We start from the raw sequence: 23,556 nt of genomic DNA, 5'->3' as shown, positions 1-23,556 counted from the left end.
GTTAATCACCGTAGTAATAACAAAAAAGCACATGATGACATGAAGTTCATCAATAGAGGCCCTTGCAGGAGCAATAACCAATAAACATGTAGAGACAGTGCTCGGTGTCACTCACATAAACACTAAACACCATCAGTGTAACACATGTGAAATTAAAATAATTAAATAAACATTAACTAAACTACATTAAGTATTACACAGAACACCCCAATGTACGTAACTGATATTAAAACAAGAAAAAACAACTATTCACATAAAATATAATGAAATGAACTGGGTCAGGCAGGGAATTCTGGGAATGCCCGATTATTGTTTTTTACCATAATTTTAACAATAATTTACCGTAAAAAGTACATGTACTCTCTTGTACACATAATATAAATTGTTACAGAAAAACATACTTTTTACATAAAAATATATATATATTTTTACAAAATTGTATTGTCTTTTTAAATATATTTAAAAATGTTACCGTATATTTTAAGGTAACTACCCGTTAACCAATTAAAGTTTTTTTTTTTTTTTACTGTAGCATTTTTTTACAGTGTAGTGCAACATCATTCTTGCTAATATTACTTAACCAAACTAGATGACATGTAATTAAATTAATAAACCAATCAAGGTTGTGTTACAGAGATTTTACCACACTCCACATTGTGCCTAAGATCACCACATACCCATGGTAAAATTACTGTTCGCCCACATCCTCCTTACCAATTATGCCATCAAATACATTCAATATTGTCTGTGAAGGTAAATGAGGAAGCAAGACCAAATTAACGATTTCTTCAGTTTGAGGAATGTGCGTAAAAGTTGGAAAAGCATTTTAATAATGTAGTGCTGCTCTCCTTCATTGATTAGCTAGTTAAGAGTGTTTGTGTGAGTGGAAAGAGGGATTACGCTCTAATGAAGCAGTTTTCTCTGGTGTGCTGCCTGTCTGTGTCTTTGGACCCTATCAGTCTCTGGCCTCAGGCATCACTGCAGGCGTTGTGCTGAGAACCACGAGTTGGGTTCGAGTAATTAAGGGCTTATATAGCCTGGCACACAAACAAACCTCTGCTTTACATGAATTCACACCAAGCATTGTTACCCTGTCATCACGCTTTGGCTTCCGGACAGCACACTTGGCATTAAACAGGTCGGTTTGCTCTTAGTGCGACTGTGGTGTGTGTGTTTGTGTGTGTGTGTGCTCAAGCCCTCGATGCTTGTTTGCCTCACTAACCGTACAGAAACTGAGAAGTTGTTATTTTGCTGGAAGCAAATCATGATTTATTTACAATTGCATGGCCCTGGGGGTCCAGTTAAAATGAAGTGCTTTTCGTCCATTTATTTTACCAGTAGCTCTCCCCGTTTCTCCAGCTCTTGGGTTTATTAAGTCGGGTTTTTGTTCCTTGTCTTTTCTCAACCTCTCCTTACCTCATTGCATCTGTCCTCTAATCATTTTTAATGACTTGGGTTCTATTAGGCTTAAGTCTATATGGGCGTACATGACTCAAGTTTTGACATATTCCCTGCTCACTAAGGGTTTAAATATTGCATTTAGAGTTGCAAATAAATGCTTTTTTTTTTCTGCATCAGCCTTCCAAATTTTAAGATATGCCCTTGTAAAATCCTTTGTAGGTGTTTGAGAATGTGATCGCTCCGAGGTGTAGGTTTATTTTAAAATCATTGATGTTATTCATTAGAGTATCATTCACTAAGGTTATATTTTTCAAACTCATGGCAAGGTCGATTGCTTTGTGTTAATATGCAGGACTACAAGGCTGATGAGGATCCAGCTATTTTCAAGTCAATCAAGACAGGCAGAGGACCACTGGGGCCAAATTGGAAGGTAAGGATGGGGAGACAACTGACAATGTTGTCCCAGGATGCCCACTAAGTAAAATCTAATGCAATGGATGTCATACCTTTTTTGAGTGTGGCTTATGTACAGTATGTGGGTCAATTACATGATACTCATTTTTTACCAGATCCATGTAGTTATTTAAAAACACATAAAAAATGCAATTCACACAAAACAATTACTTGAATACTCATCTACATCTATGAAACTGTTCAATGTCATTTTTTAATAAAAAAATGTGGTGTAAATCTAATAAGTTTTAAAATCGGAAATTCTTGAAACAAGAAATGTATATTTGACCCCTTTAGAGCCTCATGGCTGTGTGAAGTTTTTATTTATTTATTTATTTAATACAAGATATTACCCCTAAGAAAACTTGATAATCATAACTTCAATACTTTATATTTGTGACTCTAAAATCCATGCGATTTGTGATAAAGTGTTGAAAAAAAACCTTGAAACAATGTGTTTGAAAAACTTTTTGAAATGAATGATTATGTTGTGTACACTCGCCTATATTTAAAGGAATATTCTGGGTTCAATACAAGTTAAAGTTGCACTCAGTACTTTTTTTCCCCTTTAAAAAAAAGTTCTACTTTTTCTCCCCGTTTGGAATGCCCAATTCCCAATGCGCTCTAAGTCCTCATGGTCGCGTAGTGATTCGCATCAGTCCGGGTGGCGGAGGACGAATCCCAGTTGCCTCTGCGTCTGAGACCGTCAACCCACGCATCTTATCATGTGGCTTGTTGAGCGCATTGCCATGGAGACATAGCGTGTGTGAAGGCATCCACGACATCCACCGCGGCAACCACACTCAACTCACCACGTGCCCCACCGAGAACGAACCACATTATAGCGACCACGAGGAGGTTACCCCATGTGACTCTACCCTCCCTAGCAACCAGGCCAATTTGGATGCTTAGGAGACCTGGCTGGAGTCACACAGCACACCCTGGGATTCGAACTAGCGAACTCCAGGGGTGGTAGCCAGCGTACTGTACCACTGAGCTACCCAGGCCCCTGCGATTAGTGGTTTTTGCTCTCAATGGGGCGCGTGGTAAGTTGTGCATGGATCGCGTGTGCCTCCACATGCGGAGTCTCCACGGTGTCATGCACAACGAGCCACGTGATAAGATGTGCGGATTGTCAGTCTCAGAAGCGGAGACAACAGACTTGTCCTCCGCCACCCGGATTGAGGTGAGTAACCGCGCCACCACAAGGACCTACTAAGTAGTGGGAATTGGTCATTCCAAATTGGGGAGAAAAAGGGATAAAAAAAAAAAAAAAAGCCCTGTTATTTTACATGGGGGAGGGTCCCCCCAGATCAGATGACCAGCTGAATACTACTCGCTTAATCTCAGTAACCGTCTTGTTATTGGACACTTTCACTCTTGGATTAAATTAATCATGGCTGATTGTGAATAGTGAATTTCTACAATGGCATCTGTAACTGAAAACTATTGATTTTGTAGAATGCTGCATCCACACCATGTGGTATCACTGTAATTCCAAGATGACACAAACAAAAAGACATTGAGTGCACCTTTAAGCACAATCGACAGCATTTGTGGCATAATGTTGATACCATAAAAATGACTTTTGACTCATCAATCCTTTTCTTTAAAAAAGCAAAAATCAAAGTTATAGTGCGGCACTTACAATGGAAGTGAATTGGAGGGTTTATAGGCAGAAATGTGAAACTTATAATTTTATAAAAGCACTGTTAAAACTCATGTATTATTTGAGCTGTAAAATTGTTTAAATTGTCATTTTTACAGTCATTTTAGGGTTTTTGGTTTGTTAATTACATTTTCATGGCAAAATTGGCTATAACTTTACACAGAAAAGGTTAGTAAGTAAGGGATAATGTACAGTCAGTGGTTTGCACTGAAATTGTGTAATTATGTGAGAAGAAATCGCTGAACAGCTGAAATCAACTGGTTTGCGTCAGAGTTCTGTTGGTGTTTACTTTGTAAAAATGACCGTCTGACTCCTCATTATTCAGCCTATTACAAGACTACTTGCCAAATAATTAAATAAATGCACATGAAACATTGTTTTGAGTTAAAATTATTTTATTAGCTTACTTGTAGAGATTGCACGTGTGAGCCGAGAGACTTCTTGCAAAACCCGGGTTAGTGGTCTGATACGTCCCATATGTGCAGTTGTTACAGAGCAATATCTGACTGCTAGATGGCGCCATTGACCAATCAGAATAGAGTATTCCAGAGAGCCGTGTAATAAGTGATTTTATCACACTAAAATCATGTTTACAAGAATAGGCTACTGTTTATGTCTTGTGGCTAAACTTTTGAAACTTTTGGATTTTAATGTAAAAAAATTGGCCCCATTCACTTCCATTGTAAGTGCCTCAGTGTAACTTTGATTTTTCCTTTTTTTTTAATTTTTTTTTTTTTTTAAGTCAAGTCAAAATGTATTTTGTGGTAATCAACATTATGCCACAAATGCTGTTTATTGAGCTTAATTTTTATTGAACCCCGAATATTCCTTTAAGTGCAATGATGATATTTTAAAACCTTTTATTTCATGGTTACACCATATATACAGTGTGTACACGTTTACATACACCTTAGCCAAATACATTTAAACTCCCTGTTTAATTGTAGAAAACATTGCCTGTCTTTGGTCAGTTAGGATCACTATTTTAAGAATGTGAAATTACAGAATAATAGTAGAAAGAATGATTTATTTCAGCTTTTGTTTATTTCATCACATTCCCAGTGGGTAAGAAGTTTACATACACTTTGTTAGTATTTGGTAGCATTGCCTTTAAATTGTTTAACTTGGGCCAAACCTTTTGGGTAGCCTTCCACAAGCTTCTCACAATAAGTTGCTGGAATTTTGGCTCATTCCTCCAGACAGAACTGGTGTAACTGAGTCAGGTTTGTTGGCCTCCTTGCTCGCACATGCTTTTTCAGTTCTGCCCACAAATTTTCTATCGGAGTGAGGTCAGGGCTTTGTGATGGCCACTAAAATACCTTGACTTTGTTGTCCTTAAGCCATTTTGCCACAACTTTGGAGGTATGCTTTGGGTCATTGTCCATTTGGAAGACCCATTTGCGACCGAGCTTTAACTTGGCTGATTTCTTGAGATGTTGCTTCACTATATCCACATAATTTTCCTTCATCATGATGCCATCTATTTTGTGAAGTGCACCAGTCCCTCCAGCAGCAAAGCACCTCCACAACTTGATGCTGCCACCCCATGCTTCATGGTTGGGATGGTGTTCTTCAGCTTGCAAGCCTCACCCTTTTTCCTCCAAACATACCGATGGTTATTATGGCCAAAAAGTTAAATTTTTGTTTTATCAGACCATAGGACATTTCTCCAAAAAGTCAAATCTCTCCCTATGTGCACTTGCAGACTGTCTGGCTTTTTTATGGCGGTTTTTGGAGCATTGGCTTCTTCCTTGCTGAGCAGCCTTTCAGGTAATGTCGATATAGGACTTGTTTTACTGTAGATATAGATACTTGTCTACCTGTTTCCTCCAGCATCTTCACAAGGTCCTTTGCTGTTGTTCTGGGATTGATTTGCACTTTTAGCACCAAACTCCGTTCATCTCTAGGAGACAGAATGCGTCTCCTTCCTGAGCAGTATGATGGCTGCATGGTCCCATGGTGTTTATAATTGCATACTATTGTTTGTACAGATGAACATGGTACCTTCAGGCATTTAGAAATTGCTCCCAAGGATGAACCAGAATTGTTGAGGTCCACAATTTTTTTTTTCTGAGGTCTTGGCTGATTTCTTTTGATTTTCCATGATGTCAACAAAGAGGCACTGAGTTTGAAGGTAAGCCTTAAAATACATCCATAGGTACACCTCCAATTGACTCCAATTAGCCTATCAGAAGCTAATTGGCTAATTGCCTAAAGGCTTGACATCATTTTCTGGAATTTTCCAAGCTGCTTAAAGCCACAGTTAACCTAGTGAATGTAAACTTCTGACCCACTGGAATTGTGTTATAGTCAATTAAATGTGAAACAATCTGTCTGTAAACAAATTACTTGTGTCATGCACAAAGTAGGTTTGCCAAAACTATAGTTTGCTAATATGAAATCTGTCGAGTGGTTAAATGAGTTTTAATGACTTCAACCTAAGTGAATGTAAACTTCTGACTTCAAATAATATATATATATATATATATATATATATATATATATATATATATATATATATATATATATATATATATATATATTATACATACATACACATACACACACCAATCAGCCACAACATTAAAACCACCTGCCTAAAATTGTGTAGGTCCCCCTTGTGCTGCCAAAACGTCGCCAACCCAAGCATTCTGAGATGCTATTCTTCTCACCACAAATGTACAGAGCGTTATCTGAGTTACCGTAGACTTTGGCCAGACTGGTTCGAACTGACATTCTCTGACCTCTTTCATCAACAAGGCATTGCCGTCCACAGAACTGCCGCTCACTGGATGTTTTTTGTTTTTGGCACCATTCGGAGTAAATTCTAGAGACTGTTGTGCGTGAAAATCCCAGGAGATCAGCAGTTACAGAAATACTCAAACCAGCCCATCTGGCACCGACAAACATGCCACGGTCACACTTTTTTCCCATTCTGATGGTTGATGTGAACATTAACTGAAGCTCCTGACTCGTATCTACATGATTTTATGCACTGCACTGCTACCACATGATTGGCTGATTAGATAATCACATGGATGATTGTTGGTGCCGGACGGGCTTGTTTTAGTATTTCTGTAACTGCTGATCTCCTGGGATTTTCACACACAACAGTCTCTAAAATTTACTCTGAATGGTGCCAAAAACAAAAAACATCCAGTGAGCGGCAGTTCTGTGGATGGAAATGCCTCGTTGATGAGAGAGGACAACAGAGAATAGCCTGATTGGTCTACGGTAACAATGTTTTGGTGGCACAAGGGGGACCTACCCAATATTAGGCAGGTGGTTTTAATGTTGTGGCTGATCTGTGTGTGTGTGTGTGTGTGTGTGTGTGTATATATATATATATGTGTGTGTGTGTGTGTGTGTGTGTGTGTGTGTGTGTGTGTGTGTGTGTGTGTGTGTGTATGTGTGTATATATATATCAGATAGATTTCTTTCTGAAAAAGAAAGTACACCCTCCTTGAATTCTATGGTTTTACATATCAGGACATACTAAAAATCATCTGGTCCTTAGCAGGTCTTACAATTAGGTAAATACAACCTCAGATGAACAACAACACATGCCATATTACACTGTGTCATGATTTATTTAACAAAAATAAAGCCAAAATGGAGACACCATGTGTGGAAAATCAAAGTACACCCTTACTGCTTCCATAGGAATTAAGAGGCTAAGTAGTAGCCAGGTGCTGCTAATCAAATGCCCTTGATTAATTGATCATCAGCAAGTGTGACCACCTCTATAAAAGTCGAAGTTTTAGCAGTTTGCTGGTCTGGAGCATTCAGGTGTGTGTTAAAACAATGCCAAGGAGGAAAGACATCAGCAATGATCTTCGAGAAGCAATTGTTGCTGCCCATCAAGGCCATTTCCAAACAATTTTAAGTCCATCATTCTACAGTGAGAAAGATTATTCACAAGTGGAAATCATTCAAGACAGTTGCCAATCTTCCCAGGAGTGGACGTCCCAGCAAATTCACCCCAAGGTCAGACCATGCAATGCTCAGAGAAATTGCAAAAAACCCAAGAGTTACATCTCAGACTACAGGCTTCAGTTAGCATGTTAAATGTTAAAATTCATGACAGTAAAATTAGAAAAAGACTGAACAAGTATGGCTTGTTTGGAAGAGTTGCCAAGGAAAGCCTCTTCTCTCTAAAAAGAACATGGTAGCACAGCTTAGGTTTGCAAAGTTGCATCTAAACAAACCACAAGACTTCTGGAACAATATCCTTTGGACAAACGAGACCAAATTGGAGATGTTTGGCCATAATGCACAGCGCCACGTTTGGTGAAAACCATACACAGCATATCAGCACAAACACCTCATACCAACTGTCAAGCACGGTGATGGAGTGGTGGTGATTTGGGCTTTTTTTGCAGCCACAGGACCTGGGTACCCTTGCAGTCATTGAGTCGACCATGAACTCCTCTGTATACCAAAGAATTCTAGAGTCAAATGTGAGGCCATCTGTCCGACAGCTAAAGTTTGGCCGAAATTGGTTCATGCAACAGGACAATGATCCTAAGCACACCAGCAAATCTACAACAGAATGGCTGAAAATAAAAGAATCAAGGTGTTGCAGTGGCCCAGTCAAAGTCCAGACCTCAACCCGATTTAAATGCTGTGGCGGGACCTTAAAAGAGCTGTGCATAAACAAATGCCTGCAAACCTCAATGAACTGAAGCAACATTGTAAAGAAGAGTGGGCCAAAATTCCTCCAAAACGATGTGAGAGACTGATAAAGTCATACAGAAAATGATTACTTGAAGTTATTGCTGCTAAAGGTGGTTCTACAAGCTATTGAATCATAAGGTGTACTTAGTTTTTCACACATAGCTTTTCCATTTTGGCTTTATTTTTGTTAAATAAATCATGACACGGTGTAATATGTCATGTGTTGTTGTTCATCTGAGGTTGTATTTACCTAATTTTAAGACCTGCTAAGGACCAGATGATTTTTTAAGTCCTGATATGTAAAACCATAGAATTCAAGGAGGGTGTACTTTCTTTTTCACATGACTGTGTGTGTGTGTGTGTGTGTGTGTGTGTGTGTGTGTGTGTGTGTGTGTGTGTGTATATATATATATATATATATATATATATATATATATATATACACACACACACATGAATATACAATTACTACAAACCATATACGCGTTTAAAACTAGATTTCTCTTTTTTTTTTTTTTATATAATTTTTGACAACCTTATTTTTCAATAAGCCATGTATATATTGTTAACATGTAAATAGTATTTGTAAAGAATTTTCTGCTCTGAACTGTTGAGAGTTCCTGGAAAAGGAACCATACCATTGGAAAGCTATTTTAGAACCTCTTTACTGCAGTAATATTTAAGTTCGATTCAATATGTTCAGGGTCTACACAACTTTATTATTTTTGTTTGAAACAAATAGAAGGAACTGGTTAATAACCCTGACTGCCCACGAATGTGTGCCTACAAGCTGGTGACTGTCAAGTTTAAATGGTGGGGCCTACAGAACAGAGTAGAAGGCTTTATTCACAAGGTAAGATCTCACAACCTCATAAATACATTAAAAGTAATGCTATTTTAACACCTTAATGTCCCTAAACAAGGCTATTAAAATGATAAAATTTGTATTAAAAATAGAACTTTCAAAAGATTTAAAATAGTTAATCGCACTTAATGTCATGTTTTTTTGTTTTTGTTTTTGCCAATGAATCTCATATTTTTAATGTGAACCGCGAAAAAAAAAAAAAAAAAAGAAAAAGTAGTTTTTCTGTTTCAAAATATAGTGTATGTAGTTTTAATGCATTCATAAATTATCAACATTTTTGCCACTAGTCCACATCAGATCAGCGAATTTTTTTTTTTTTCTGCACATGAATGAATGGTGTGCTTCACTCCTGTGTGACAAAAATGTGACATTTTAGATTTGTTGAGCTTCAGTAATAATCAAATTCCACCATACATAGAACATTTTAGAATTTTTAGAACTAGTGTAATATCATTAGTGTGATATTATAAAAACAGTTACAATTAGCTTTTGTATTGTTATTGTACCAAAGCCAAAAAAAAAAACAAAAAAAATAAAAAAAATTATCTGTAGGGATGCACCGATGTATCAGCCAGTTATTGACCAAATTAAAACCATCGGCTATAACCATCAATATAAACCACCAATATCAACCGTAGGTTTTTCATATTGCCATTTTCATGCTTGCGATTGCATAAGCACGAAAACATAGAGATGAAAAAGCAATGGTTGTTTTATAGTTAATTATGTAACTTTATTGTGTTGTATTAATTTTATAATTATTTTTCTGTGTGTAATATAAAGAAATACCTACCAAAATAAACAAAATCCGAAAAAGCATGTCAAATATAATCATTCATAATATGAATTTGTAATGTTCTTTTGTAATATGTAAAATGGAAGTTTTAATGTTTAAAGTGCAAATGTTTTAGTAGTGCAAAAAAACCTTTCCTCCCACACAAATCAGCATGTTATATATATATATATATATATATATATATATATATATATATATATATATATATATATATATATATATATATATATATATATATATATATTATTATTATTTTATCTTGCATTTATCTTTCATTCTGATTTTGTCCATGTTCTATGGAAATTATTTATTATTAGAACAATAAAATTGTATAAAATAAACTTTTGTACCTCTGTACATTTTTAAAGCTACATTTCTAAGCAAAACAGTGATCTGCTGGCCAATTATTAAGTAATATTAAATCTATAAACCTGAAGAGAAATAAGTAAATGTTGGGCTGTTTGATTCCAGATATTTTGGAACCAACTCCGATTCCAATTGCTAGTTTTGGAATCGATGGAATCAATTCCAAGAGTCGATTCTAGACTCATTATCTGGATTCTTAAAAATGAGAGGTGGGGCTGGGTAGCTCAGCAAGTAAAGACACTGACTACCACACCTGGAGTCGCAAGTTCAAATCCAGGGCATGCTGAGTGACTAAAGTCAGGCTTCCTAAGCAACCAATTGGCCCGGTTGCTAGGGTGGGTAGAGTCATGTTGGGTTTACCTCCTCGTGGTCATAATGTGGTTCTGACTCTCAGTGGGGTGCTTGGTGAGTTGTGCGTGGATGCTGCGGAGAACAACGCGAAGCCTCCACACATGCTAGGTCTCTGCGGTAACGCGCTCAACAAGCCACGTGATAAGATGCGCAGATTGACGGTCTCCGATGCGGAGGCAACTGAGATTTGCCCTCCGCCACCTGGATTGAGGCGAGTCACTACGCCACCACGAGGACTTAGAGCACATTGGGAATTGGGCATTCCACATTGGGGAGAAAAGGGGAGAAAAAAAAAAAATAGAGGTAAACTTAAATCTCATAATGCAGTGCAAGATAAAAGATAAAACATTTTTTACACTGATGAACGACAAAACATCTTGACATTTCCTCTTAATCAGTCTATTGTAAAAATAAATATGGGTCTATATGTACAGTGCATCCGGAATGTATTCACAGCGCTTCACTTTTTCCACATTTTGTTATGTTACAGCCTTATTCCTAAAGGGATTAAATTCATTATTTTCCTCAAAATTCTACAAACAATCCCCCATAATGACAATGTGAAAGAAGTTTGTTTGAAATCTTTGAAAATGTATTAAAAAAAAAAAAAAAAAAAATCACATGTACATAAGTATTCACAGCCTTTGCCATGACACTCAAAATTGAGCTCAGGTGCATCCTGTTTCCACTGATCATCCTTGAGATGATTCTACAACTTGATTGGAGTCCACCTGTGGTAAATTCAGTTGATTGGACATGATTTGGAAAGGCACACACCTGTGTATATAAGGTCCCACAGTTAACAGTGCATGTCAGAGCACAAACCAAGCCATGAAGTCCAATAAATTGTCTGTAGACCTCCGAGACAGGATTGTATCGAGGCTCAGATCTGGAGAAGGGTACAGAAAAATTTCTGCAGCATTGAAGGTCCCAATGAGCACAATGGCTTCCATCATCCGTAAATGGAAGAAGTTTGAAACCACCAGGACTCTTCCTAGAGCTGGCCGCCCGGCCAAACTGAGCGATCGGGGGAGAAGGGCCTTAGTCAGGGAGGTGACCAAGAACCCGATGGTCACTCTGACAGAGCTCCAGCGTTTCTCTGTGGAGAGAGAACCTTCCAGAAGAAAAACCATCTCTGCAGCACTCCACCAATCAGGCCTATATGGTAGAGTGGCCAGACGGAAGCCACTCCTCAGTAAAAGGCACATGACAGCCTGCCTGGAGTTTGCCAAAAGGCACCTGAAGGACTCTCAGTCCATGAGAAACAAAATTCTCTGGTCTGATGAAACAAAGATTGAACTCTTTGGCCTGAATGGCAAGCGTCATGTCTGGAGGAAACCAGGCACCACTCATCACCTGGCCAATACCATCCCTACAGTGAAACATGGTGGTGGCAGCATCATGCTGTGGGGATGTTTTTCAGCGGCAGGAACTGGGAGACTAGTCAGGATCGAGGGAAAGATGAATGCAGCAATATACAGAGACATTCTTGATGAAAACCTGCTCCAGAGCGCTCTGGACCTCAGACTGGGGTGAAGGTTCATCTTCCAACAGGACAACGACCCTAAGCACACAGCCAAGATAACAAAGGAGTGTCTACGGGACAACTCTGTGAATGTCCTTGAGTGGCCCAGCCAGAGCCCAGACTTGAATCCGATTGAACATCTCTGGAGAGATCTGAAAATGGCTATGCACCGACGCTCCCCATCCAACCTGATGGAGCTTGAGAGGTCCTGCAAAGAAAAATGGGAGAAACTGCCCAAAAATAGGTGTGCCAAGCTTGTAGCATCATACTCAAAAAGACTTGAGGCTGTAATTGGTGCTAAAGGTGCTTCAACAAAGTATTGAGCGAAGGCTGTGAATACTTATGTACATGTGTTTTTTTTGATTTTTTTTTTTATAAATTTGCAAAGATTTCAAACAAACTTTCACGTTGTCATTATGGGGTATTGTTTGTAGAATTTTGAGGAAAATAATGAATTTAATCCATTGTGGAATAAGAAAATGTGGAAAACGTGAAGCGCTGTGAATACTTTCCAGATGCACTGTAAATCCCAGCGTGCAATATTTCAGTCCCGTACGATAAATTTGAAGGAAGGTTTGCTGAGCAGATGCGCCTGTATTCTGAAGAACTACAGCAAATAATGTTGCAAGCACCATTTCACCTACACCACTCTTCAGTTGTTCTTGTTTGAAGTATTTTTACAATTGAAGAATAGATTCTTTTTGAAACTGACTCCCAACCCTGTGTCTGGTTAAGGTTACATTTCTATGGATCGATAAGGTATTTATGTGCTTTTTGCTCTCAATTGTCAGCAAGAGAAGAGAATCTTCACCAACTTCCACCGACAGCTCTTCTGCTGGATTGATAAGTGGGTGGAGCTCAACATGGATGACATCAGAAGGATGGAAGAGGAGACACAGAGAGAACTGGAGGAGGTTTGTGCATTCACACACAAATTTACACATTACATACATTTCAGTAAGTTCACTAGTTAATAGTTTTTTTGTGAGTTGGCAATGTAGCTGGTTTTGGGGGCAAAATGGCAGACACTGCTAACTGTTGTTGACTTCAGAGAAATCAATCAAATCAAAATGTACCATTTCCTGCAAAAAAAAATAAAAAGGAGAGCAGACTTCACATTTAAGTTGCTTTAGTGGAGAATAATAGAGAAGAATAAAATAATAATAATAATAATAATAATAATACAAATGAAAAATATGCGAGTACACTTTTTTTTTTTTTTTGGAACAACATCTGTGCTTCCCCTTTTCAAAAGAAAATCTGTGCTTCCCCTCTTTTGAAAACCACCAGCCATCACTGCTCTCTCTCTCTCTCTCTCTCTCTCTCTCTCTCTCTCTCAGTATCTGCCACTGTGACATTTAGTGCATTAATTTCTGCGATTAATATTTTAACACATTAATAAACAATTTACACAATTAGTGCCGTATCCATTTTTTTTTAATTTTTTACTGCCTGAAAGTTCGCACAGTGGGAAATAGGTGTCCCGAGTTGTTCCTGGCAGGCTAATCAGCTTTACAGGCTCCGATTAGGGTTGGGGCATGGTTAGGACAACTCATGTCCCAGGCATAATAAACACCAGAGTGGATTTACTGTTCAGAGAATGGAGACTTCACCCGAGTGGGACCCAGCGTGTGCGCATAGAGACTGAAGGACCTGGCCGTTAGCAAGCAGCTGCCGCAAACTGAATGGCAGCCAGAGAAAATAATACTTTTGAGATTTTAAACTTCAGCAAATTAAACGTCAGTGTTTAATATGTTTTATTTCTGTACGTGTAGTGTCTTATAATGCATTGGCAATGTATACTTAAGTTTCATTTGCCAATAAAGTTTGATATAAATTGAATCTGCCCTTTTGATCCTATTATAAAAAAAAAGTCCACTGGAAAACGGCAGAAGATTTTGCCCAAATTTTAATTACAACATGTCCACTGATTTTATGCCATGTATGCATGAACTTACCTAAATGATGACTAACCAGTTTCTTGCAAGCTATTTGATACATAGTATAAAGGAAATATTTATGATGATTTTTTTTTTTTATAATTTAATCATGATTAATCTCAGAAACAAAATTATTAGTTAATTGTTTAATTGATGTACATTCCTAATATATATCACATAGTGTGAACCGACTTTTGTTTAGAAACAGCATTGGCCATCATATTGGTTATCAGCCATGTGTTTCTCTAAATGAATCTCAGTAATAAACAAAAACACCTTCCTATATAATTTCCTTTTAAAAATTGCAAGCCCGTCTGTCATTCAGATGTACTTATTTCAGAAGGCAATACTACCCAGGCAAGAAAAGTCAGCTAAATTCAACATAGATCCATTAGTTTGTTGCTTAAATCTAGCATGCATTGACGTGTAAATATCACTGTTTTATAACATTGCCTTACATTGTAAATCTGATGGATCACATTTCTGAATTCATTCATTCATTAAAAAAAACAAAAAACAGGTAATAGCTGATTATCATGCCCCTTGTTAGCTAATACTATTGTTTTATATTTAGATACGTAAAAAGGGGTCAGTGCGTGGCACAAAGGCAGTAGAGGACTAGCTACATCCAGTGTAACGTCAAGAAATGCTGTGTAAGTTCTACCGGCGGGTGCGTTCAACGGCGGGTGTGGGTTTTTCACATGCATTGTTGTAACAGCACTTTTTATTTATGAGTATTATGTTTCTGGCTATGTGCGTTCAATGTAATCACGGCTATTGGCTTTGTAGAAAGGGTGCACTCACTGTGTGTTTGTGTGGTTTTAAGTTGGAAATGGGCTGCACTGGCAAACGATCATCCATTATTCTCTTTAGGTTAGTGAACAGACAACACTGAATTCCTAGGGTTGGTTGAAAAGCTTGGTTAACAAGAGGTTTTTCAACAAAAGTTTGTGTCTGTATGAACACTGTTGTAAAAGTTTGGACACACCTGCTCATTCTTTATTATTACCATTTTCTATTCACATTTTAGATTAGTAAAGGGTGCTTTTCCTTTGCTATCCGGCCCAACTCTTTCTTTGCTTTGAATTGGTGTCATGCTTGTAAAAAGCCAGATTTTACACACTGGCCTCTGATCGTTTGCCTAGAGGACCACCCATGAATGTCTATTCAAACAGAACAAAATAGAATTATCTGAACCTTACGTGCTTGCACATTTCTTGGAGTGCAGTCCAAATGATCTTCTGCCATCCACTGACAAATAATTAATTGCTGGAATAAAGGAAGAGGGAGAAGGGAAGAAAAGAAAAAGAATCGGAAAGAAAGAAGAAATGAAATGAAATGGTGTGTGTAGAATTTGTGGTCAGAATTTCTTTCCAAAGTCAATGTCACTGACTCTTTCATATATATATATATATATAATACTTGATTATACAGTTGTGCTTGAGAGTATCCCATTTACTTCACTTCAGTGTGGCTCAAACTCTGGATGTCTTTTAAAGATGTGATGACATGTATCATGAAAATGAAACTTGAATACAGCAACTGGTTCTTCTTTCGAAACATAAATTTTAGCCACCTGGGGCTGTATTACAGAAACTTTCTCTCTTAAGATAAGATCTGATTTTTTGCAAATTCAGATGCAAATCCTAACTGAAATCACCATGGATTGTAGAGTTGGGATGTTTCTGGAATACGGCCCCTGGAAACTTTTACCTAGTAACTTTTTTTTTTTTTTTTTTTTCTCCCTACACCCTGACTTTTAGACAACCTAGTCTCATAGAATGAACATTACTATAACGAAATTTTTGCAAACTGACTTTTACGCGCTGAATTCTACGTTTCGTCACAATTTCCTGGTGAAATGAACACTAGAGGCACTACAACAACTGTGCATTTTATTTACTTTCATACAAATCACAACTACAACGGCTGATAATGAATTTATAAACACGTGTTTCGCACTATTACTCGCACACTTATGTTATGATTTAGAAAATGTTTTACTCCAATGCATCATTTAAAAAAACGACACATTTAATGCTTGCATTACATTTACACACTTATTTCAATGTGATTAGCTTCCATGGTAGCTCACCTGAGAGTGTTAGACTTTGGTCTCGCAAACTATAGTCTAAGCCCAGCCAAGCACGTGAGTTGACACGAAAGCGGCATAGAAGCGACACGAGATGATGTGGTTGCTTCAGAAAATTTGCTTTTCATGTCGCATTTGCTAATAGGACACTATTGGTTGGGTTTAATTTAGAGTTTAAGATTTATATAGGTACATTTTACTCAAAAACCTCCATCCAACATTCACCTTAAAAATCTTGTGTGTTTAGGACACCATTGCTTTTGCCACCCCTCTTTGGACATTTCACTAGGAAACTGCAGCGAAAAGTGTAAAGCACGTAATTTCATTTAGCAAAAAAAGCTGCCATGGTCACGTAATGTTCATGAGATCAGGCTGCTTTAAGAAATTGCGTAAAACTAATTTGAAATCTGATTTGATTTTGGAAAGCTCTGTGTCATTGTTGTGTGCATTATTCATCAGACGGTCTGAAAATGGTGCATCTGAGCCTGCGACTAAATGGTGGGTGCAAAATAAGAATAGTACAGATATAATATAGAATTCTATGTATATAAAAGCAATATGCCATGAGAGACTGTTCGATACAGTGGCTTTACCACAGTTAAAGGGTGTTGTTGGGCTATTTCACAGTTTTGAACATGGCTCATCCAATCAGAATTTAGTCATAACTATCCACTTTATTAATGTAGTGTACAGTATGTAATACATTAGTATCTTTTCTTCAACATCTTTTAACAAGCAACAAGAGGGAATTCATGTATGTATCAAATCACATTGAGAATTCCACCTAAAATTTTCAAAGGCCGTTTACCAAGCAATTGAACTGTTTCAGTGAGTAGTTGCTGTACTCTGGAAAGATTGAATGGATGATGGGCTGAAGTTCTGGTCCATTACCTGGAAAATAAATAACTGTCATTGACACTGTCCAAATCTCTGATTGTGTGACAACAGAATCTTTTGACGGTTTACTGGGGTTCCGGCATATGAAGTCTGTGCTTGCTCTGTTATATGTGGCCGTGCATGTGTGCTTCAAATTCCTCGAGGGCTCATTAACATACAAATGGAATTGTGTGCTTGAAAAGCACCTGTGCCATGATTGCAAATGAAGGATGGAGGGGCTCATTCCTTCTGCTTACTGCTCAGGTGTTATTAAAGTTTGTCTGTTTAAGAGCTCCACCAATTTCAGCCACTAATTGGCTTCTTGAAGTTGTCTGGACTTCAGCTGCAGGTCCTGAAGTAAAATCAGTTCCTTATACATGTAATTCACACAGAAAGATATTAGAAAAAAAGCCTTTGAATTTCCATAGCAAAAAAGTACTGCTTCATTTACATGCTGAAAGCTTTGCATTTTACAGTGTTGTGTGTTTTGCTAAAGGTACACCTGAAAGTTTGTGATATTTTCTCTTGTAGTCTAATATGAATGTTGAAATGCATGTAGGTTTACAGCGGAAACATTGCATGGATTTTTTTTGTTTATTATCTTAATGTGATTTTATACCAAAGTCTTTGAAGGGTTAGTTCATTCAAAGTGTGAAACTTTTCAAAAATAGTAATAATAATTTACTCACCTTGATTTCATTCCAAATCCTACTTTCCTCGGTGGAACACAAAATGAGATATTTTGCTTGAATAACCAAGCTGCTCTTTTTTTTGTACACAAATGTACTGTGTATCGCAAGAGGCTGTCTAGCTCTGGGAAAAAATAAATAAAAACACCATAAAAGTAATCAAAATTACAATATTTGATCTTCTGAAACCATATGATTGCTAGCCGTGTGTGAGGAATAGACTAAGTATGTGTCGGCATAAAATTTGCAGTGTACAGTATTGTTGTCTTGTATATAATCACAAAACCAGTTGAAAGATCAAATTTGTTGTTGGTCTTAAAAGGATGGTTCACCCATCAAAAAACGTAGAATAATACATTTTCTTTTCTGGACCGTTTGCCTTTATTTTGAATCACTCCCGTCGCTTACATCAGCGAGGGTCATAAGCGAGGGGTAACGATCTTACACTTCTTTGACTTCTGTTATGTTATGTTCTATTATCTTGCAGGCCGTTATAAAGGCCATGTACACACTGCAGCTAAATACAGCTGTCAGTTGACCATTCTTCTGTACACCCAAAGTTTGGTAATTTACTGGAGTGACAACCGCATTTTTATCAATTCCACGCAGTATGTATGTACAGAACCGAACTGAAAAACTACACTCACCGACCACTTTATTAGGAACACTATGGTCCACTTGGTCTTCTACTGTTGTAGCCCAGTCGCCTCAAGGTTCGACATGTTGTGCATTCTGAGATGCTTATTCTGCTCACTACAATTGTACAGAAGGATTATCTTGGTCACCATCACTTTTCTGTCAGCTCGAACCAGTCTGGCCATTCTCCTTTTGACCTCTGTCATCAACAAGGCATTTCCGGCCACAGAACTGCTGCTCACTGGATGTTTTTTGTTTTTGGCACCATTCTGAGTAAACTCTGAGACTATTGTGCGTGAAAATCCCAGGAGATCAGCAGTTACAGAAATACTCAAATCAGCCCATCTGGCGCCAACAATCATGCCACGGTCTAAATCACTGAGATCACATTTTTTTCCCCATTCTGATGAATAGGTAGGTGTACAGGTGTTCCTAATAAAGTGGTCAGTGAGTGTAGTTGTTAATGACGTGAATAATAGGTGCGTTTGAGATGTGAGACGGATGTCTTCTGTTTGGGTGATTTGCACCAGAAGTATGTCTTTTCCGGTATTTTGAAGTATCCATTATAATATAACCATGCATGTTAATTATCGTGGTATGCCGTATTACGGAATACCGGCACGGGTCTAGAACAGACGTAAATTTAACTTGATATTCACTGAAGGTCTTTCTCTTCATTGTAGCTGAAAAATCTAATTTGCACTTCCACATATTCAGAACTTGCCATGGTATGATCTGTTATGAGACATCATTGCCGTCAAACATGGTTTGTAATATTTCTGTAAGTTTTGGCCTGTTCCTCACACAAAGCTTTTGTATGGCTTAGGAAGACTTGGATTATAGTGCACACATGGTATGGACTACTTTAATAGTGCTTTTTTTTTTTTTTGGAGCTTGACAGCCCCTAGTCACTATATTCTTACATTGAATGGAAAACAGAACTTCTTACTAGATGTTTAAGGCAACTCCATATAAAAATATGATCTGTAGTTGATGCCGTATTACGCTGTCCAAACACAAAACTGAAACATAGGATACATGTGGTGCCTGTAAAAGGAGTTAAAGCTTAAAGATGTTCAAAGTTCCTCTCTTCTCTTTTAACATGTCTCTATCTATCGTTACTTTTTCTCAGCTTCGCAAACAAGGTCAAGTGCGAGGAACCAGCGCTGCTGATGAATGAGACCGACATTCCCACCATGACCACAGAGACGGTTGAGGAACGGCAAACCAGTCCTCATCCATAGCCACACTGACTTGTCTTTCTCTAAATCAGGAGAGAGAACGGTCCAGGAAACTCAATCAATAGAACCAGTCCCATTAGATATACTCGATCATGGACACTATATTAACCGTGTAACTGATATTTTAGATTTAGAGAAATCTTTTCCCAAGTGCCTTCATCACAAATGCTCAAGCACAGAAACCTAAACACAATCAGGATCATTCTATAAGCAGTTAAGAGTTTGTCTATGAAAGAAAAACAACTCTCAGTGTTTGGCAGGCTGTCGTTTTGGCAGATACTAAAGCTGAGGTTCTGATTTTTTTATTTCTATTTTTCTTATTCATTCACTTGCTTAATGGAAGCAGTTTTCCGGACATTTCCCTCAGGGCCAAACCTGACAGTTAGCTTCCTCTGCTCTTGTCTTTTCCTGCATTGGACTGTATTAAGAGCTAATATTGAGAACATGCAGTACCAGTCATTTACCAACACACCTCACTCCAAAGAACACAATTTTACACGCGTACATAAGCACATGGACACACAAACACTCCCAGGTGTGAATTACTTTGTGGTGATAAGTTTCTTATTAGCCATTTATGGATGGATTTGCATGGGTTGTTTTCATTGCATTTAATAGCATGCTTCTCAAGTACCTTTTGTAAAAGTGGTCCTTGTGGAATAGTGCAGATATTTACCCAGTATAATAAATAAAATAGACCACCCAAATATGAAAATATGATGTTGCAGATAATTTGCTCACCCTAATGTTGTGCCAACCCTGTACTGTTTATTCTTCTGTAAAGGAGATCTTATGCAGAATGGTTGAGCCTCTGTTTTCCATACAAGGAAAGTGAATAGCGATTTATGATGCCAAGCCCCAAAGTGGACAAAAAGTACCATAAATGTAGTCCATATGACTTGTGCGCTCTATTCCAAATCTTCTGAAGCCATACAATGGGTTGGTGTGAGTAACAGACCAAAATTTTAGTTGTCATTCACTGATAATCTGCCCTTCTACTGAAGCTTTCAAATCTCATTTGCGGCAACATGGTCATGTGACACATGAAAACCAATGGCATTTGACGTCAGTGGTATCAAACCTGGTGTGACGCATCTAAAGGCGCAATTTATTAATTGAACACAATGATTTGAGATTCCAGAGCTACGGCGGTGGGGTAGATTATCAGTAAATGGCGCTTTAAATTTTGTCTCGTTTCCTCACACAAAGTTTACAATATTGGATGACTTTGGAAGTCATATGGACTACTTTTATGATATTTTCATGTTTATTTTTTGGAGCTTGTCAGTGTAAATGAGCCACTTTCGCAATATGGAAAAGAACAGCTCACACTTTTTGTTTAATATTTCTTTTTGTGTCAGAATATTATTAATAACACAGGATCAGAACAACATGAGGGTGAGTAAATGATGACAAAGCTTTTCATTTTTTGGGTGAACTATTCTTTAAAATACTTGTCTTTTTGATTACCTTGTCAATGTCCAAGGAACGACTTGAGTTCTTTCTTACCAAGGCACAGTTTAAGTTTACAAAAACAACCAGTTTTCTGATGCTTTTACGTGCTGTAGTCCCTTAGAGTCATGTTTTAAACTTTTTTGGAGATAACACGCGCACGCGTGCGCGCACACACACAAAATGGCTGGCAGATAAACCCCCAAAATAGAGGATAGGGAATAAATATAGTTTTGAGTTTCCCTGCGATACATTTACCCAATCCATACTAAAATTAACAATGGTTTTACAACTGTAACCGTAGTTGGTATTTGTACTAAAACCATAGTAATCACCACAATCACAATCATAATTTACCATGGTTTTACTCACACTATACTTGAACAAAACCATAACGACAGTGGCGGATTTAGGTATGGGCAACATGGGCAGCCACCTGGGGGGGTACTGAAGGGGGGGTTCGCGCCATACAAGCTAGAACCACCACTGCATAACAAAACATGTAAACCAAAACTATGCTAATAGAAATCATAATTCTGAAAGAAAAAAAAATCATAAAAAAACTGTTTACATGCTTACTACAGTTTTACTATAGTAACACAATTTCGTTGTATTAATTTGTGGTACAAGTATGGTTTTTAAAACCATGGTTTCCACCACCACCTCCAAAAAACAAAAAAAAAAAAAACAAAAAAAAAAACATAACCTTAAAATAAACCATGGTTTCACTATAGTAAACTTGCAGTAACTTTTTTTTTTTCTTTTTTTTTTTTTTTGTAGTAAGAACAATGATTTTTAAACCATAAAAATCATGATGTTACTAGAGTAAAACTAATGTGTTTTTTTTTTGTTTTTGTTTTTTTGTTATAATCATAGTTTTTGTTATCCAGTATTAATAAATTTTTACCACAAATACCATGATTACAGTAGTAAAACCATGGTCAGTGGTATAATTACTGTAATTTTACTACAGATACTATAGTTCAACCATGGTTACTGTAGTGAAACATGGTTAATTTTCGTAATGGATGATTAAAGCTATAGTGAGGTGATGCAAACCACTGCATGCAAAACTGTTACCAAAAGTTAACAAATACCCAATGTTATGCTTATCGCGGTACTGTTGCTTAAAAGTTATTAACCTCTGAACAGGTTCCTACACACTTGTACTGACTTGCCCTGTCTTTTTTTTTTTTTCTCCTAGCTTAAGATATTGCCTGTGTCTGCTCTACTGTCTGTCCATTCTTACCATTTACCTCACTGTCTGACAACTGTGTTGCCTTAATGCAGTTAACAGACAAGTCAGTAACTCATTAAAAATGCTGCCAATCCTCAAAGTAATTTTTTCCCTGATCTGTTGTAAGGTAATGCTGCTAAAAAGAAGGAAATTGGTTGCATTTTATATAAAATTTTGAAATGTGTAGCATCAATGTCAGTTGCTGACATGTCTTCTCAAGCAATCTTTTTTAGATAACATGGTAGCAATAATGACTTCAGAGAAAGTTTGAATCCTCCAAATGAAACTGCCTTCTACAGAGTTGAACATGATCAATCTCTGTGTTTTCTGTATTTGCAAACTTGTTACATTCTTTATACATTTTGTTTTCAACGTATAGTTCAATGTTAAAAATGGCATCTGATTTATTAATGTTATTTGATATGTGATTCTGTTTAACTCTGCAAACACTTGCTATTAAATTTACTGCTTAGATAATAATTTCTGTGCTTTTCATATGTTTTACATTCCTATTTTCGAGAGAACAAAGCAGTAAATTGTTACTCACAAGCAATTTTGATGGTATCATACAGTACTGAATTTACTGGCCTTATCAAGAATTAATGGCAAGCTATGTACTGGGACTGGTTTATAGAAGATATCAAATTTAATCAAAAGTCTGAGATAATTTCGGAAATCAACTGTTAAATTTTAATAGGTATAAAAGTGTTTTTAAATGTACTTCTGTATCTGAATTAAAGCTGTGGTTGTGAATGTTCTGCACGTGTGTGTGTGTGTGTGTGTGTGATAAATATGTGCAAATATAAAGGTCTGATTAAATTTCAACTTGCATTTATGTCTCCTTGTTTCATTAGTGGTTTGTGCTAATGCAAGCATGCACTATTAATATCCATGAGAAAAAAAATCTCTGAATTATATTGAAGAAGGACCTGAGCCAAACCTAGGGACCAGAATATCATCAAGACTTGATGGTAGCCAGTAAGCATGGGCGAGTATTACTCATATTTTCATTATTAGAAAATGTAATCATGTTTGAACTTATGCCCTTGCTGTTTGGGAATTTATTTATTTATTTATTTATTTTGTGGATGTTTGTGCACTACCCGCTGTGGTGATCTGGTTAGACTCAATGTTTTTGGCCTGGATAAAGAAATCAGATTTTTCATGTGCAATGAACCTCACCAGTGGAACGCTATCTTATTCAAACTATCCAAAGCACTTTTCTGTGTACACTTTCTCTCCCTCATTGTACATGCAGCTTTTTACTCAGTCAGTAATTCTTATTTCTGA

At 37.2% G+C, this 23,556-nt stretch overlaps 1 protein-coding gene across 1 annotated transcript in view; it reads left to right on the top strand.

The window, feature by feature from the left end:
- The window catches only part of LOC127434225 (phosphatidylinositol transfer protein beta isoform), a 33,648-nt gene extending 10,558 nt beyond the window's left edge, over positions 1-23,090 (top strand). The window contains exons 8-11 of the mRNA XM_051686793.1: positions 1,754-1,831; positions 8,943-9,053; positions 12,895-13,017; positions 19,469-23,090. Coding sequence (XP_051542753.1) covers positions 1,754-1,831; positions 8,943-9,053; positions 12,895-13,017; positions 19,469-19,516 — 360 coding nt within the window. The 3' untranslated portion in view covers positions 19,517-23,090. The remainder of the gene's footprint in view (positions 1-1,753; positions 1,832-8,942; positions 9,054-12,894; positions 13,018-19,468) is intronic.
- Positions 23,091-23,556: the final 466 nt, after the last annotated feature.

Source organism: Myxocyprinus asiaticus, chromosome 4 (genome assembly GCF_019703515.2).
Source record: "Myxocyprinus asiaticus isolate MX2 ecotype Aquarium Trade chromosome 4, UBuf_Myxa_2, whole genome shotgun sequence".
NCBI lineage: Eukaryota > Metazoa > Chordata > Actinopteri > Cypriniformes > Catostomidae > Myxocyprinus > Myxocyprinus asiaticus.
This window is presented reverse-complemented; position numbering and strand designations above follow the sequence as displayed.